At 36.8% G+C, this 15,524-nt stretch overlaps 2 protein-coding genes across 5 annotated transcripts in view; one reads left to right on the plus strand and one right to left on the minus strand.

The window, feature by feature from the left end:
- The window catches only part of adam22 (ADAM metallopeptidase domain 22), a 74,569-nt gene that overhangs the window by 28,024 nt on the left and 31,021 nt on the right, over positions 1-15,524 (minus strand). For all 4 annotated transcript variants that reach the window (XM_048152395.1, XM_048152398.1, XM_048152396.1 and 1 more), the window contains exons 6-14: positions 14,069-14,132; positions 3,445-3,514; positions 3,217-3,287; positions 2,366-2,440; positions 2,150-2,221; positions 637-803; positions 456-540; positions 264-348; positions 88-139 (exon numbers count right to left, since the gene is read on the minus strand). In XM_048152395.1, coding sequence (XP_048008352.1) covers positions 88-139; positions 264-348; positions 456-540; positions 637-803; positions 2,150-2,221; positions 2,366-2,440; positions 3,217-3,287; positions 3,445-3,514; positions 14,069-14,132 — 741 coding nt within the window. The remainder of the gene's footprint in view (positions 1-87; positions 140-263; positions 349-455; positions 541-636; positions 804-2,149; positions 2,222-2,365; positions 2,441-3,216; positions 3,288-3,444; positions 3,515-14,068; positions 14,133-15,524) is intronic.
- cldn12 (claudin 12) lies at positions 4,112-7,579 on the plus strand. Its single transcript, XM_048152400.1, has 3 exons — positions 4,112-4,267; positions 4,922-5,224; positions 5,481-7,579. Exons 2-3 carry the CDS (start codon positions 4,948-4,950, stop codon positions 6,227-6,229), a joined length of 1,026 nt encoding a protein of 341 aa, XP_048008357.1. The 5' UTR covers positions 4,112-4,267; positions 4,922-4,947; the 3' UTR covers positions 6,230-7,579.

The following is a 15,524-nucleotide window of genomic DNA, read 5'->3' on the forward strand; positions in this document are numbered from 1 at the left end:
TATGCATTCCTAATAGGGTCTAAAAACTTAAGTGAGTTATGTATGTGTGTTAGGAGATCTGGGAAATCTGCTTTGTTAGAAACTTACCCAACATCATCCATTATGCAACCAGACCATTTATCTTCACACTTGCACTCCCCTGTGTGGGAAAGATGGATTGCACTGACAAACTATGAGAGACTGTATGTGTGAGTACTCGTGTTTACTGCCAAAGTACATACGTGAAAAATATAAAGGTTAGAATAGGAAATGAGAGCACTCACCGTTTAAAATGCGTTTCTTATCAGAAAATATGCCGATATTTTGTCCCAGTGACTGAGCGAGAGTTATGGCCATTTCCTTTCCATACTAACAAATCAGAAGAAGAAAAAAACACCCAATTAAAAGCCTTCGACATTGACAAATAGATTCATCTTCATTACTAAAAAACGTCTTCCATAACCACAACCACAAACCTCATTAACTCCGCCTCCCTTAGTGTGTGAGCAGACTCCACCCATGTATGAAGCGCCTCCCCAGTTGCTATGGAAACGGTTGCCCCTGGAGGCAGACAGAAAACTCATTACAAATGCCCTTTCATTTGATCATAAATATAATGTCCGCTGTGTGTATGTGTGTTTTTTCTTTATAACTCACGAGAAAAGGTGAACGGAGTCACACTTTTCTTTAATAAAGTCTCTTCGGTACTTCATAAACTCTCGTAATGTCACCATGGGGTCATCGTTGATGTTGAACCTGTTGTCTGCTGCCCACGTTTCCATTGCAACCAAGACAATTCTAGTGTTGAGCTGCTCTTTGAAGTACTGAAGATACAAAAAAAGTATGTCTTTATTAACAACAGGTGAATAAGAATTGAATTTATTGCAATTCTGAATCCAAAGGACACACATGAAGACTGCAGAATGATGGATCTCTTTTGTTGTTCATTCTAGAGCTCATTTTGACATACTGAACAACAGGCTGAAGCAGCCAAATGCCAACTGTCTCTCACACAGTGAGAGAGAGAGAGAGAGAGAGAAATGGAGGAATGTTTATGGGACTGTCAAGGGCAGACAGACTGACAAACAAGCAAATAAAGCAGCTCATGACGTGTCAGTCTGCTCTATTTGTCTTGAGAACTGATGAGGATCAGCCTTCTGCAGTTATAATATTATCTGTTTAATAGATTTACAATGCAAGTTATGCAAGTTATTCAAACTACATGGTATCAGAGCGTTTTTGGCACAATCCATTTGACGTAGGGTGTCGTACGGGTATCAGGATGCAGAAATCGTTCGTTTTATCCCATATACCCCTGGTTTCACAGACAAGGCTTAAGCCCAGACAAAATGAGTGAGTAAATGATGACAGAATTTTCATTTTTGGGTGAACCTTTTAAAATAATGTAAGTGCCATTCTTTTGTCTCAAGATGCACACCAGTAATGTTTTTTTTTTCTACGGCACGTAACTAAAAGATACTTAAATGCCCTAATTGAATTAAGACCTAATCCTGGCTTAATCTATGCCCTATCTGTGAAACAGGCCATAGTATATCATAGCGGACGACAACCAATGCAGCATCTGTGGTGCTTCACAACATCCCGGCAGAAGCATGTTTAATATTTTTTCATCCTCCACCACGGGTTCTGTCACATTTTTCACATTGACCAAAAGGATCGACATAGCTTTCAAACATGGCAAAACGAAAGACAGACAATGGTATTGGTGCTTCTAGGAGGAATTATTCAATGGAGGAAAGTTATGGCAACAATACTCCTGCCTTTATGATGTTTTCTCGAGGGACTACCATGGCAGAGTGAAAAAAGATAAATGCTGGCGAACAATAGCGGAGGTGCTTCAGCAACCCTTCGTTAGTCATTGCTTGTTTACGCTCTTGTATCCAGACGTCAGTCGCTAGTTCAGCCTTCTCGATGACGTCACACAAGTTGTTAAAGATAGCAAGCGATGATTGGTGGGGAAGCAACATTTAATCTGATATGCTTCATGTCCACGACACAACAAGAATTTAGGAGTCAGAATCGCACGCATAATCTGATACAGTGACTATAACAGACATAAATATTGTATAGTCTGAATCCGGCATAAAACAGTACATAATGAAAATGAACAAAAAAAGGCTGTAAAATGTATATAAAATGAGCAACTTACCAGATCAGCCATATTTACAACAGACTTGGCATAGTTGTTTGTTTGTCCAACGGAAAGGCGATGCTTCTTGTACTGGGGAAATTGAACGTGAATGCATAATAAAATGAATGCATTACAGCCATAAGAAAAAAACAATGATAAATTGCATAAAACACTGGACTTGATTATCTAGGTTAATTAATAATTAGCTCAATAATGGACTGTCACTCATCTTACCATCAAATGATCATTTATGACCATCAGCTCTATATATTTGGTTTCATCTGCAACACTCCGTGGACTTCGCGATATCTGTGTGAGAAATTTTACATTGTACATTATTCTCCTGTAGTTTAAGGCTCTGATGAGTTCTGAAATAGTGACAACAAGGGATAGGATCATAAAGAATTCTGGATCCGATTCCAATTCAGGAATCTGGTTCACTTACGATTCCATGAATGATTCTTTAAGTACTTTTAAAGAAGAAATTAACAATAAAAAAGTGGAAATTAATTCTTAATGTATTTAATACTATCAGCGGCATATTATGAAATTTAAAAGAACACAATAATTCAAAAATAACTTTTAATCCTAAAAAACAATGTATCACACACTCAGTCTGACATACACCAAAACATTGTGATGACAACAGCACTGATGCGCTTACTGCATATTTTATTCATATTTTGTTATAGCATTCCATCAGCATCATTAGAAGAATGCAGAATAAACATCAAGTCCTTCGATTCGAATATTATTTAAAAAAGGAAGCTGTTCTGAATTCGAACCGTTCTCGACTCCCAATCCTAGTGACAAACATGTTTCATATCATCACCATGCAGCACACAAAACATGCTTACTGCAGAGAAACAGCTGATCTATACATTAGTGCCATAAAGAGTTCACAGCCCTGCTCTAAATATTTCATGAGAGGAGGAGAGATGGTGAGGAAAAGATAGACACAGAAGAAACAGAGAGAGAGAAAGCAGAACTTACAACAGCACTGAAATCACATCAGATAGTCAAACCTTAATGGATACTCAGACACACACAATGTACCACAAGTGTTTTGAACACAGTATACACACCTGTCTCTTTTTCCTCCTGTGGGCGGCACTGAACTGTGGAGGGTTCTGGAATGGTGACTCTGCCAGATGAACTTAAACAAACATTAACTATCAGTATGGACATTTGAACACAGAGTGTGTGCAAACAAATTATCTCATTCTGCTTTATTAATTATCCCCCATGGGCCCTGATTTATATACATGCGATATATATAAAGGTTTAAACCAAAACAGGAGAATGGTCCATACCTGCAGAAATGAAGTCCTCTGGGGCGTCCAAACCATGAGACTGATAAATCATGTGCACATGAACCTCCTCCTACAGAAAAGAAATGATATGATTATGTGTCAAATACTCCCACATAACACTTAGTGAGTTTGATGAGACACAGTGCTCAATCTGTATAAGAAAGAGATAGACAGCACATTTAATAAGGCAACAGTCACATTTTCATTGGGGCAAGTTGTCACCTATGTTTTGTAAATGTATTAATTGCAATGTTTGTTGGCCTAAACACATGTTTAATATTTATAATATTTTTGCTGTTTAATGAATTGTTTTGTTAAAAAGATCTCTTTTAGCCAAGAGTTTGTTTAAAGAAATTTATATAAAAATATAACCACCCTCAGAAGCATTGACAGCTAATTTATTGTACAGAAATAGGCAAGCTAATTTAAAATAAGGCACAGTAAATAAAAATTAAGTGGAAGATAAACCTTTTGACTACCGTTTTTGGAGGCGCCAAAATACAATTTGATTTACGCGAGAAAAAACTCCAGACTGCGTCGTTGAAAATACCAACAAAATTGTTTAAAAAAAAAAAAAAAGCCCCTTTTTTAAAAGCCACCAATTGGCAATATTTATCCAGCTTTAGTGGTTTATGTAGGTTACACTATAGTTTATGAACGATATACGCATGTGAGCGCGCGCATGACGTCATGTGAGTTCTGCGCGCTCCTGGAGGGTCCTCCTCAAACACAACACGACGATACAGGGCAGAGGATCACCAATTGTGTGAGAAAATGACCGTTATATCACCAAAAGAGTCATTTAAAATTCACTGCTAATCAGGTATGTGTGTGATATATTGGTCTTGACAGCGTCACTCGGACGAAATTTAAGCGCAACAGGTTGTATCGTAAAGTTAGCAGTTAGCTGAAATTAGCTTGTTAGCGCTCGAATGAACTCGTATATACTCTTGAATAAATCATAACCAAACCAGATCTCTAATCAAAACAAACCGTAAACTAAAACACACATACTGAGCCCGTGAAATACTAAAAAAGCTTTAAAATAAGTAATATTGCTTGTGATAGACAGTAAGAAACTCCTGACAGAGATGCGATTGTCTGACATCTATTGTTGTAATGACAGTGCGCGCACACACATACATTTACTCCATATAAGCACTACACGTCTATTGTACATAGACACAGAGACATTTATTGTAGTGTACATACAGTCTACACTTAGATACATACATTATCACTGATATACACACTCATATGCAAGCAATGCACTCAACCCTTTTTAACTCATCTTTTACTGTATGTCTGTGAGGGAGGGGACATGACTGTAAGATTTACAGTACACCTTTCATATTTCCATGCACTGGTATACAAACTTTCAATTTGTAAGCAAACTTTTGCAAGTCACTCAAAACATGTAACTCTTTCTAATTTCATTCTTCTTGATTTCCTTTCTTATCTCTTTCCTCCCCACAAGGATAACAGATTTCCCTGACTCCAGCCATGTCTTGTCGTGACATTCACGCCACCAATGCCTTTGCCTTCATCGTCGCGATGCTGTCGGTGGGCGGGTTGACCGTCGCTACGCTCATTCCTCAGTGGAGAACCACACGCCTGCTTACCTTCAACCGCAATGCCAAAAACGTGACCGTGTACGATGGCCTGTGGACCAAGTGTGTGCAGCGAGATGGTTCTTCGGGTTGCTATTACTTTGATGCGGACTGGTACTCTAAAGTAGACCAGTTGGACCTCAGACTGCTACAGTTTTGTTTACCTGCTGGTAGGTGCTCATGATGTGTCCAGTGACCTTGCTTGTCAGTTTATAGGGCTATATGTGTGTTATCCTAAATAGCAGTCTTTCTGTGGTTTAATATTCAGACACAAGTCCATATCAAATTTCACCAATTCCGGTGTTATACTGTAAATTCCATTTTTATGACTGTATTCCACAATTCCTTCCACATTTTATGCATCGCAGAAATCATAAGGCCCTAAGTTTATTCTTAAATGTTGACGTCAACCTCTTCTCTGCACAGGTCTGCTGTTTTCCAGCTTGGCTCTTCTGCTCTGTCTCACTGGCATGTGTAAAACCGCTTGCTGCTCCAAAACTCCTGACGACATCAAGAACTCGCACTGCTTGGTAAACAGCTCAGGCTGCCATCTCGTGGCTGGGATGCTTCTGTTTCTAGGTGGGGCCATCGCCTTGCCACCCTCCGTTTGGTTCCTGTTCCACACGCGTGACCTTAACGAGCGCTACGATAACCTGTTTGCCGTTGAGTTTGGGGTGTATGTAGCCATTGGCAGTGCAGGTGGTCTGATCTTAGCTGCTCTGCTGATGTTTATGTGGTACTGCATGTGTAAAAAACTGCCTTCACCCTTCTGGTTACCTCTCCCTGAAGTGCCAACAATGACCAACAGCCTCTCCGCGCAGCCCCTCATGACCAACGGCTTGCCTTCTCCTGTGACATACGCCCCACAGAGCTTCCCTCCGGCTGTTCTGGATGCCCCCGCTTATGTCTCAGCACAGGGGTACCCTCAACCTATACCCACGCAGCCTATGCCGCCCCACGTCTACATGCCACAGATGTCTATGCCTGATGGTTATGGCTCAGAAGTCGGAGCCTCACAAGTATATAGCTACGCCCCCTCGCAAAGCTACGCGCCTTCTCAGGGATACGCCCCCTCGCAAAGTTACGCCCCCTCACAGAGGTATGCTGGGCACCGCTATTCCACACGTTCCCGTATGTCAGGCATTGAGATTGACATTCCCGTCCTTACAGACTGACACTGAGTTGAGGTGTTCACAGCTGTTTTAAATCAAAGAGGTCAATCTGTTATTTTATGTTTAGGAATTAGAAAACAGCTGTGAACAAAATGGTAAATTGAAAGAAACACCTTTATTCCTTTGATGTAGCAGGTGCCTCTTGGTTAAAGCACTGAAAATGGCCAAAAAGTGAAAAATGGTCATGAAAGCAATAACACAAGTGGAATTAGGAAGTCATGCCTTGCTCTCTTAATGTTCTTTATTCATAAAACAAACAAAACATATATATGTGTAAACTCTTCATAATTTCACTGAGTATGTTGCATTAAATTTAATGACAGGTTTACATGTTTACATATGATTTACACAGAAATGAATTTTGCTCATGTTTCATAACCCTAATGTTTTTATTAATCTCAATAGTAACACTGAACTTAATGTTGATGTTAAGCACTGTAGTAACCTGTTAGTGAATGTCTACTAATATCTAAATGTGATTATTAATTGCATTAATGCAACTGCTTGCACTCATCTCTGTGGCTTGTATTACTGTCAGTGCCATGAAGTTCCACATTTGCTGTTTAGAAATACGTTGCTTTATTGTTCTAAATTCTAATACCTGAACATTGTTTTTTGTTTGATTTTTTTACTCCATGCGTTTGTTACATAATATGTGAAGGATAAATCATTTTTACCTGCTGTGTTTATTATAATTATCTTTGAAATTGATAGAAATTTGTCTTTTAATTTCTGTCCTGTTTTGGTCAAAATGTTAAATGAACACTAACATTATAGGATCTGTTTTTGTGTCCTTTTATACACTGAAGAAGAGTTTGCAGGTTTTAGAAAATGACCTTTGTAGTTCTACTCATGTTACTCTTTTCTGCCTGATGCCTTTGAAAAGTTTAACTACTCTTATCAAGACTGTACTTCCACTTTTTGATTTATCTGTAATAATGAGCCTTACATGAGTAACAAACCTTTAATGAAACACTGCAATACATTCCAGTCTCTTCATTTTAGTGCAAAATCTGCAAATGTTTTTGTTGTTGCTTTTTAAAGGTGCCACACCAGAGATGTCATCACTATGTAATTCAGCGGATTTGAATAATGAATGCTCTTCTAATGTTTGTTTACTGTTACGTAGTCACTCGTTCCATTGCTGAAATGAGAGAAAAACACTAATGTCTTAAAAACAAATAGTTTGTCTTACATTGCCTATGAAATATTGCACAGATCTATTTCTTTTTGCCTTTTTCTGCTAAGCTCTGTTGCAAAATGTTAATTTTAATTGTTTATTTTATTTTTATTTACATAGTGTATGGACTACTAGTGTCTTGAATGCTCTTTATTAAAGTTCAGTTTATTGAATGAAATGTTCTGTGATTTGCTGAGATGCATAACAGATGCTTTGCTCAGGGTAAATATACTTGTAGACAGTGCTGGGCAGATTACTTGCAAATTGTAGTTATGTAATCTAGATTACTAATTTTAGGTAATGTATTCTGACTTTTAGATTACTTTTGGCCTAACTTGTTTATCACTATTTGAAAATTATTATTGTGTACCATATTGATTTAAAAAAAACAAAATACAAAATATTTTTCATTCTTTGTTGTCAACAACATGATTGGATTTTTTGAAAGGAACATTTAAAGAGTAAAAAGATAAATTATGAATGATTTACTGCCATTGTGTGAATATGTAATCATGTAATACATAAAAAGTAACTAATCAGATTATGAGAATTTAAAATATAATTACAAGTACAACATTTTTGGAATCTGATTATGCAAACCAGATACATATAATCAGTTACTACCAAAGTTCCTTTAAGACAAGTCATTTCACTTGGTGGCCATCTTTGAAACGCCTCTCGGCATTCAAGTGCAGCTCCTATCTCTTTGAATGGGGAAACATCAAATTCTCCAAAGCTGTTTGCTAAGCATTCGATTAAATTTCATATTTAAAATCACAAATGAAATCTGACAACAACAGAAATTTTGATTCTAAACGCTTGAATCATGACAAATAAATTGTATTTTTCTAGCTGGCTCAAGCTAACACGCATGCGCAGTCCTAAAGTGCACGTCTCGTGTGTCTCAATTTGGAGGCGCGCATCTGTTTCTATAGAAACCGGAGCTTCTAACGGCTGCTGCAGTGATGCGACGACTTTACCAATTGGCGATTGGCTCTTATTTAGAAGGCGGGACTTATTCCGCCATATTGCGCATTGCGCTTTCTCCCATTCAAAACAATATTTATTTTTGAATGACTATTCATGATATGAGCTTAAATGTATTCTATCAGACCTCAAAAGGCTGAAGTTCATAGTTTTGTTCTTGCATGTCAAGCCTTTTCGGTTGAGCTTCTGTTTATGTTTGCTGATCAATGTTTATATGTGAATAAAAGCCTAAATTCAATCAGTTCATCATATAAAGCGATCGTGTCTCTTCACAAACCGATTTATTCATATGGATTAGTTTTTTACGAAGTGGTAGTTGCGTGGACTGTCAATGGAGGTACAGAAATCTCTGCTCCGAAGATGAACGAAAGCCTTGTAAATGACAACATCATTTTCACTTAACAATTATATCACTGCATTTGGCAGACACTTGACTTCTATCCATATCGACTTGCAGTGGATATGAGGCACGTATTATCAGACGTGCGTTCCCTGGGAAATAAACCCCTGACCTTGTCGTTGCTAGCGCCATGCTCTACCAGCTGAGCTACAGAAACACTACACATCCTGCCACCACACTCCTGCACGCTTCCACATGATGCCAGTGGGGAATATCAGTGCGCTAGATAAGAAAGACGAGGGAGACACAGACCTCGTTTCTATGGAGGCTATTCCACTCCACCCCCCATATCCTCACGTATGAGAGGCGGCACTTTGTGAGGGATTAGCCGTATAACGCAGATGGCCTATCAGATGTATTGGCTTAAAATAAGATGGGGTTTTCTGTATTGGAGCAGAGGAGGGTGTGTGTGTGTGTTCTCCTGGGGACTAGATCATGAATAGAAAGCAGGTTGGGGGATGGCACACTTTCTTTTTTTGGGGGGGGAAAGTGTGTTAAGGTTGTTGAGGGGGTGGGGTGCCTGCCGCCCCGTTCAAGAGACTATCTCCCACCCCCAACACTATCAGCCTGACTGTCCAGCAAGCATAAGATAGAGAAAATCAGACACATGGAGAGAGAAATAAAAAAATGTCTCCAAACACACACACCCAGTGACACATAATCAGATGTGAGCCTTTTCCTCCAAAAACAAACTCATTTTGCTTACAGAAAATGTTTGTTTCTTTTTAAGCTATGGCTGGCAATTGATTCAAAATTTGTACCAAACTACATGCATCATTGAGTTAACTGCATCATTATTTGATATTTATTTTATTATATTACAAATTAAAATTGTGTATCTAGAGAACAAATTGGCATTACAAACAAGTACAATATATTTGGGATGTGAAGGCTTGAGGTCAAGTTCATTTTCAAGAGCACCTTAATGTATCCCAAAAGTGCTTCTTTTTTAATATATCTGTATTTGCTATTACTGCCGTAATGTTTATTAGGTTTTACTACTTAACATTAACCAGCATTAATTTACTGTTAAGTTTTTAATTATTATTAATAAACATAAACATATAAATCTAATTATATATACACTACTGTTCAAAAGTTTGGGGTCAGTTAGATTTTTTAAAATAATTTTGAAAGAACTCTCAACAATGCTGCATTTAAATCAAAAATACAGTAAAACCATAATATTGTGAAATATTATTACAATTTAAAATAGCTGATTTCTATGTGAATATATTTTAAAATTAAATTTATTCCTGCGGTGGTAAAGCCATTTCAGCATCTCCAGTCTTCTGTCACATGATCCTTCAAGAAATCATTCTAATGTGCTGATTTGCTGCCTAAGAAACATTTCTTATTATTATCAATGCTGAAAACAATGCTGCTTAATATTTTTGTGGAATATTTTTCAAGATTATTTAATGAATAGAAAGTTAAAAAACAGGATTTGTTTGAATTTTCATTGTAATTCTATTACAATCCTCGCTAAATAAAAAAGTATTAATGTCTTTCAAAAAATCTTGCTGACCAAAAACTTTTGAACAGTAGTGTAAAAAATATCATTAATAAACATTTATTATTAAATATATAATTTATCAAATAAATTAGATTTTTTTTACTGTGACAGATTTTAGAAAAGCTACTCTTAGCTATTTGGCTTAGGGTTAAAATTATTTCCAGCCAAGCTGACATCAATCAAAAAGTATAGTTACTACATTTTGATGAATGATTGCAAGCATGAACATTTTTTTCTTTGGAAACTTATGAATCATGCGTAAAATTACTAATATGAATTAAGAACTAATTTGATTTCATGTTGACTCTATAGGTGGGCTGAGAGGCAGAGACCCTGGATGTACTGTGAGCTTTGTGCAGCATCCAGCAGAGAGAGACGCTACAAAGGCCAAAGAGGGACACGTTTTCATGTCCCCCGCTGCAGTGTGAGGCGGATGACAGATGCGTGTGCCATATGGTGAACAGGACGATACTGTCCCTCTGGTTTGTGACTGTGTCTGAATGAATCAGATCAGAGGACTGCCCTGTTGCTGAGGTCACCAACACGCAAGGTCACGGGTTTGATATGAAACATGACAAAACCATCAGCATAAAGACGATAGAGTCATTTCTCAGAATGAGTTGCTCATGAGACAAGCATTACACAACAACAGGGAGAAGAAGACAACCTTTCCACACATTACCACAGAAACTGCGAGGTAAACTAGGAATCAGTAGCATCAGATACAAAGGTCTTGAGATTCATATACAAAAAAACTATAAAAAACTTTTGCGCCCATTATAATCAACTAATCTGTCAACACTTCAAGGGCCGATTTGACGTTGTACTGCTAAGCCAGCCACTGGCTATATCTGTCGGAAATTATATATACAGTATATATATTTGTGTGAATTATGCTAAATTGAATGTATTATATATTTAAATTACTTCTGACTAGTACATTAAAGCCATTTCTGATGGCATAAAAAGATTATAATAGTTCTGTGACAGATAAAAAAAAAATCACTGTCAGATAAAAGCAAACAGTGGATGGATCATAAACTCCCTTCCGTGTCACTAAACAGGTTTCATTCTCCTATAATAAGAGAGCTTTAACATTTCAACCTTTCACCACTGCTCTAAATGACACAAATCACTTCATTAGCATGTTCCTCTGTGAATCACTTAATGAATCAGATCACCATTCTGAGGTTAAGAAATGACATTTTCCTCTCTAAAACCTTAGTGTCTCAGTGACACAGCTTTAGCTCGTCTTTCACAGATATGCCCTCCTCATTCTCTGGGAGAGTTCACGTGGGATTCTGCCATTAGCAGATAATAGCTGTGCTTTTAGAGAGTCAGGTGTCTCTATCGACTGTGTGATGGGCTTATCAGTCAACATATGCCCTGTCTGCACAGGAAAAACCCTGTTAAACTGCTCTGGGTCATTTCTTTGCCTCAAACAATCACTATCAAAGAGTTTCATCCAGGGGTGTAGTTTGCAGGAGGGAGGTAACCCCCACCCCAATAACTAAAACTAGCAAGAACAACCCCCCCAAATATTTATACCATGATTAATGGAAACTTATAGAATTACTAATTATTATATACATCACACATTCAGTGCTAAGTTCCCATCCGAACTGAACATATTGCATGCGCAATATGACTAAAGCCTGGTTTGTTTAATTTTACATGAGTGGCGAAACATTGTATACAGCACAATCCTAAAGTTTGCCTATAACGACACGATTATAAAATGTGAGACGTATTTGAATTTCTGTTGAGAATTTACTACTATAGACATGACCTAAAACAGACACATAATCTAAAAAGACTGATGAAAAGAGGAGAAAATATCATCTTGCACCAACATAAATTAGAAGGCTTTTTAAACTACTGATGACAACCCTTACTAGAAATTATCACATTTTTGTATCAGTTAATGTGGTAAATCTTGACTTACTTGTAGTATTTATAATAGATAATCTATTAAATACAGTGACCAGGAGGGGACATGTTCGGTTCACTTAGTTTTGTCGTGGCCACGACATATAAACTCGTGGGAACAAGATAATATGTCGTGGCCACAAGATATTAATTCGTGGGAACGTGATAATAAGTCGCGGCCACGAGATCGTTTTGTCGAGGTAACGACATCCTTATGTCGTGGCCACGTGATGTAAAGTCATGGCCTCGAGATCATATGGTGAGGGAACAACATATTTTTCTCGTGGCCACGACTTCATTATGTTGAGGGAATGACATCTATTTCTCATGGTCACGAGTTACATGTGTAAACAACGCGTGTTACCATAGCAACCTGGAATTAAGAATGATAAAATATAATTAAGAAATTATTATTATTATTATTTGAATGCTGTTTATATAGTCAAGATCGCGCAAAGTGTTATAAGCTATAAATAGCCTATTGCGCGCGATGTTGCCACTATAGCATTCAAATGAAGTTTGTTATTATCAATTTGATAACAAACTTCATTTAATGATAATGAACATTTATCCATCCCATCTCACAGCCTTTTAATCTGATCGTATCTTTATTATAATAATAATAATAATAATAATTATTATTATTATTATTAATATGCCTATTAAACCTAAATGAAATTAATAAAACGATGAACAAAATTACGTTTTTGTCTAGGCTATATCAGTGAATGGATTTTTTTTTAAAGGGTTAGTTCACCCTAAAATGAAAATTAAGTCATCATTTACTCACCTTGGTTTTGTTCTAACGCCAAATGACTAATTACATTTCGGATCGTTTTTTTTTACCAAACCCTATTGTATACACCCAGAAAATGTGGTAAATATGACATGGTGTTGCATGGGGTCATTCTTTGATCCTTTTGCATCCTTTTTTAAAGCTTGATGCTGGTTACTATACACTGCCATATATGTACGAGCGTGAGCTCGACATTTTTTTCTTCATTATTTTTGTCATTATGTTCGACATTATTTCTTTTTTTTGTGGTCCGGAAAAGAAGGAAGGGCATACGGCTTTAGGACAACACTAAGGTGAGTAAATGATGACTTAATTTTCATTTTAGGATGAACTATCCCTTTAAGGGAATAGATTTTTACTATACAATTACATTACAACTGTGGCATGTTGTAGCCACAGTTTCCAAATATGTAGGCTACTATTTTTCCTAACAAATGCTATATAATAAAAAAAGAAAAAATCTACATTGGTCTAAGCATAGAAATGAGGCACCATCAGTGGTCTTACCTCCAATTATAGCCTTAATGTAACAAATTAAGCTACAATTAAGCAATTCCAAGAACTATTTTTCAATAAGGGCAAGTACAAGTTACAATCAAGAACTTTAAAGTCTGGACTTTCTTGACTTTTCCCCCTGTGTACAATATGTTCTGTTCTAACGATGACGGCTATTAGGAAAAACCTGGCCTTTCGATATTCCAAGAGATGATTTAGGTGAAATCATTAAGAGCCTGATGAACTTATAAGGAGTAGGAAATAAACAATTTCAATATAAGAAAATGTTAAGTAAAGTTAGTTTTTCCCATGGCACGTTGAAGTAGAAAATTCTGTCATTCTTTGTAAACAAGTAATAGTTGACTAGGCTATTACTTTATTGCAGTTATGTTATCAACCAACTTTGCATATGTGGATGATAGGTGAGATATGACAAAAGACCATTTTGAATGAATGCAGACTTTATAAATCTAAAAAAAAACAAAAAAAACATACTGATATAATTGCGATATAACTGGATGATATAACTAGATACTTACACTCTTGTTATTCTCTCCTCCTGGTTCGATCATGTATGTGTGATTCCCATCAAAAAACATCCCACTAGAGAGAGAGGAAAAGAGAAAGATGGTGAACTGGTAAGATATACAGTTTAGTGGTTATTTATACAAAAACATTTGATGCCAAATAGAATAGAGAGCACATGCTAAGCAGATTTATGGGGTGAATTGAGCTTGAATTGATTTTAAATTGAGTTAGTTAGCAGAATTGCAATTTAAATCTGAATGCAAGTAAAAGTAGAAGCAGAATTAAAATTAACTGAAATTCAAAGAAATTAATGTAAAAATAATTTTTAACTATAAAAGTGAATGCTGGCTTGACAAAATATTGTAAATAAAGTTTAAAAAGCCTTGAGGTTTATATGCCTTATGGACAGAAAGTATGAAAGGTTGAAGTTTTTCTGTTCAGAATTTTGAACCACCCTTGCTCAATACTGCACAGTATAATGTAAACTGAATTAAAAAAAAATATATAAAAAAAAATCAGGGTGAGATGTTCAAAAGACAAGCTGACGAAGCATTACACAACAACAAGGAGAAGAAGATAACCCCATATTCAACATATTACCACAGAAGAAAAGGCAGTTGTGGAGTGCAAAAAAAAAATCGTAAAACCTCATCATGTTGCATAATTATTTAATGAATAATTTGGTTATCATCTTGGACATAAAAGTGGTGCACAAATGTTCAGCATATGGTAATGAGATTCATCCATCTAGATATGCTGACTCTCCAAATGCAGGTCATTCTTACACTTGTTGTGTACCAAGATAATACCTGAGGAATAATGAAGCATATGGAGACTTTGTGCGTGTGTGTTTATATATGTGTTCAGACGTCTCTTTTAGCCTTGAGACATGCAGAGAGGATATCATTCTCTGCTCTGATGAAGTCTATCTCTTGGATCAATCAGTCGGTGACTCTCAGAGAGCCTCCAGACAGAGCAGAGACACTCAAGGTGACTTCTAAAAGCACTGTGTGCATTAGGAGAACGACACAATGCCCTTTAGCCTGACTACATCCATAAATACTGAGTGCTCTCTGGTACCTACTGCACAAATAAATGAATCATGAAAAAAAAATTCAATGGATAACTGGAAAATGAACATTATCAAGACAAACACTAGTCTCACATTGTTTTTTAAGGGATCATTTAGAGAACCACGAACCAAAAAGATAGAAAGAAAGAAGTGTCTGCAAGTAGGCTGTCATCAGCAGCCCAGTCATGGATCATTTTCAGGATATAACTGTTTGTCTGACCCGTAATAAGACATTAAGATAAACCACCATAAAACTGCAGACTCAGCAGCACTGCTCCCGCCCTCTCACACATACACACACTGTTCTCAACACACACTGGAGAAAGTATGATTATCTCTGATACTCATATTTACACTACTGTTCAAAAGATTTTTTTATATATAAATGCTGTTCT

The sequence above is a fragment of the Megalobrama amblycephala genome, linkage group LG13, assembly GCF_018812025.1.
Source record: "Megalobrama amblycephala isolate DHTTF-2021 linkage group LG13, ASM1881202v1, whole genome shotgun sequence".
In the NCBI taxonomy this organism is placed as follows: domain Eukaryota; kingdom Metazoa; phylum Chordata; class Actinopteri; order Cypriniformes; family Xenocyprididae; genus Megalobrama; species Megalobrama amblycephala.

What these genes read in the sequence shown, in the direction of transcription:
- cldn12 (XM_048152400.1), top strand. Translation starts at nt 4,948, where the DNA reads ATGTCTTGTCGTGACATTCACGCCACCAATGCCTTTGCCTTCATCGTC. An exon ending in ACAGTTTTGTTTACCTGCTG is followed by an intron (nt 5,225 to 5,480) that starts GTAGGTGCTCAT and finishes TTCTCTGCACAG; the next exon opens with GTCTGCTGTTTTCCAGCTTG.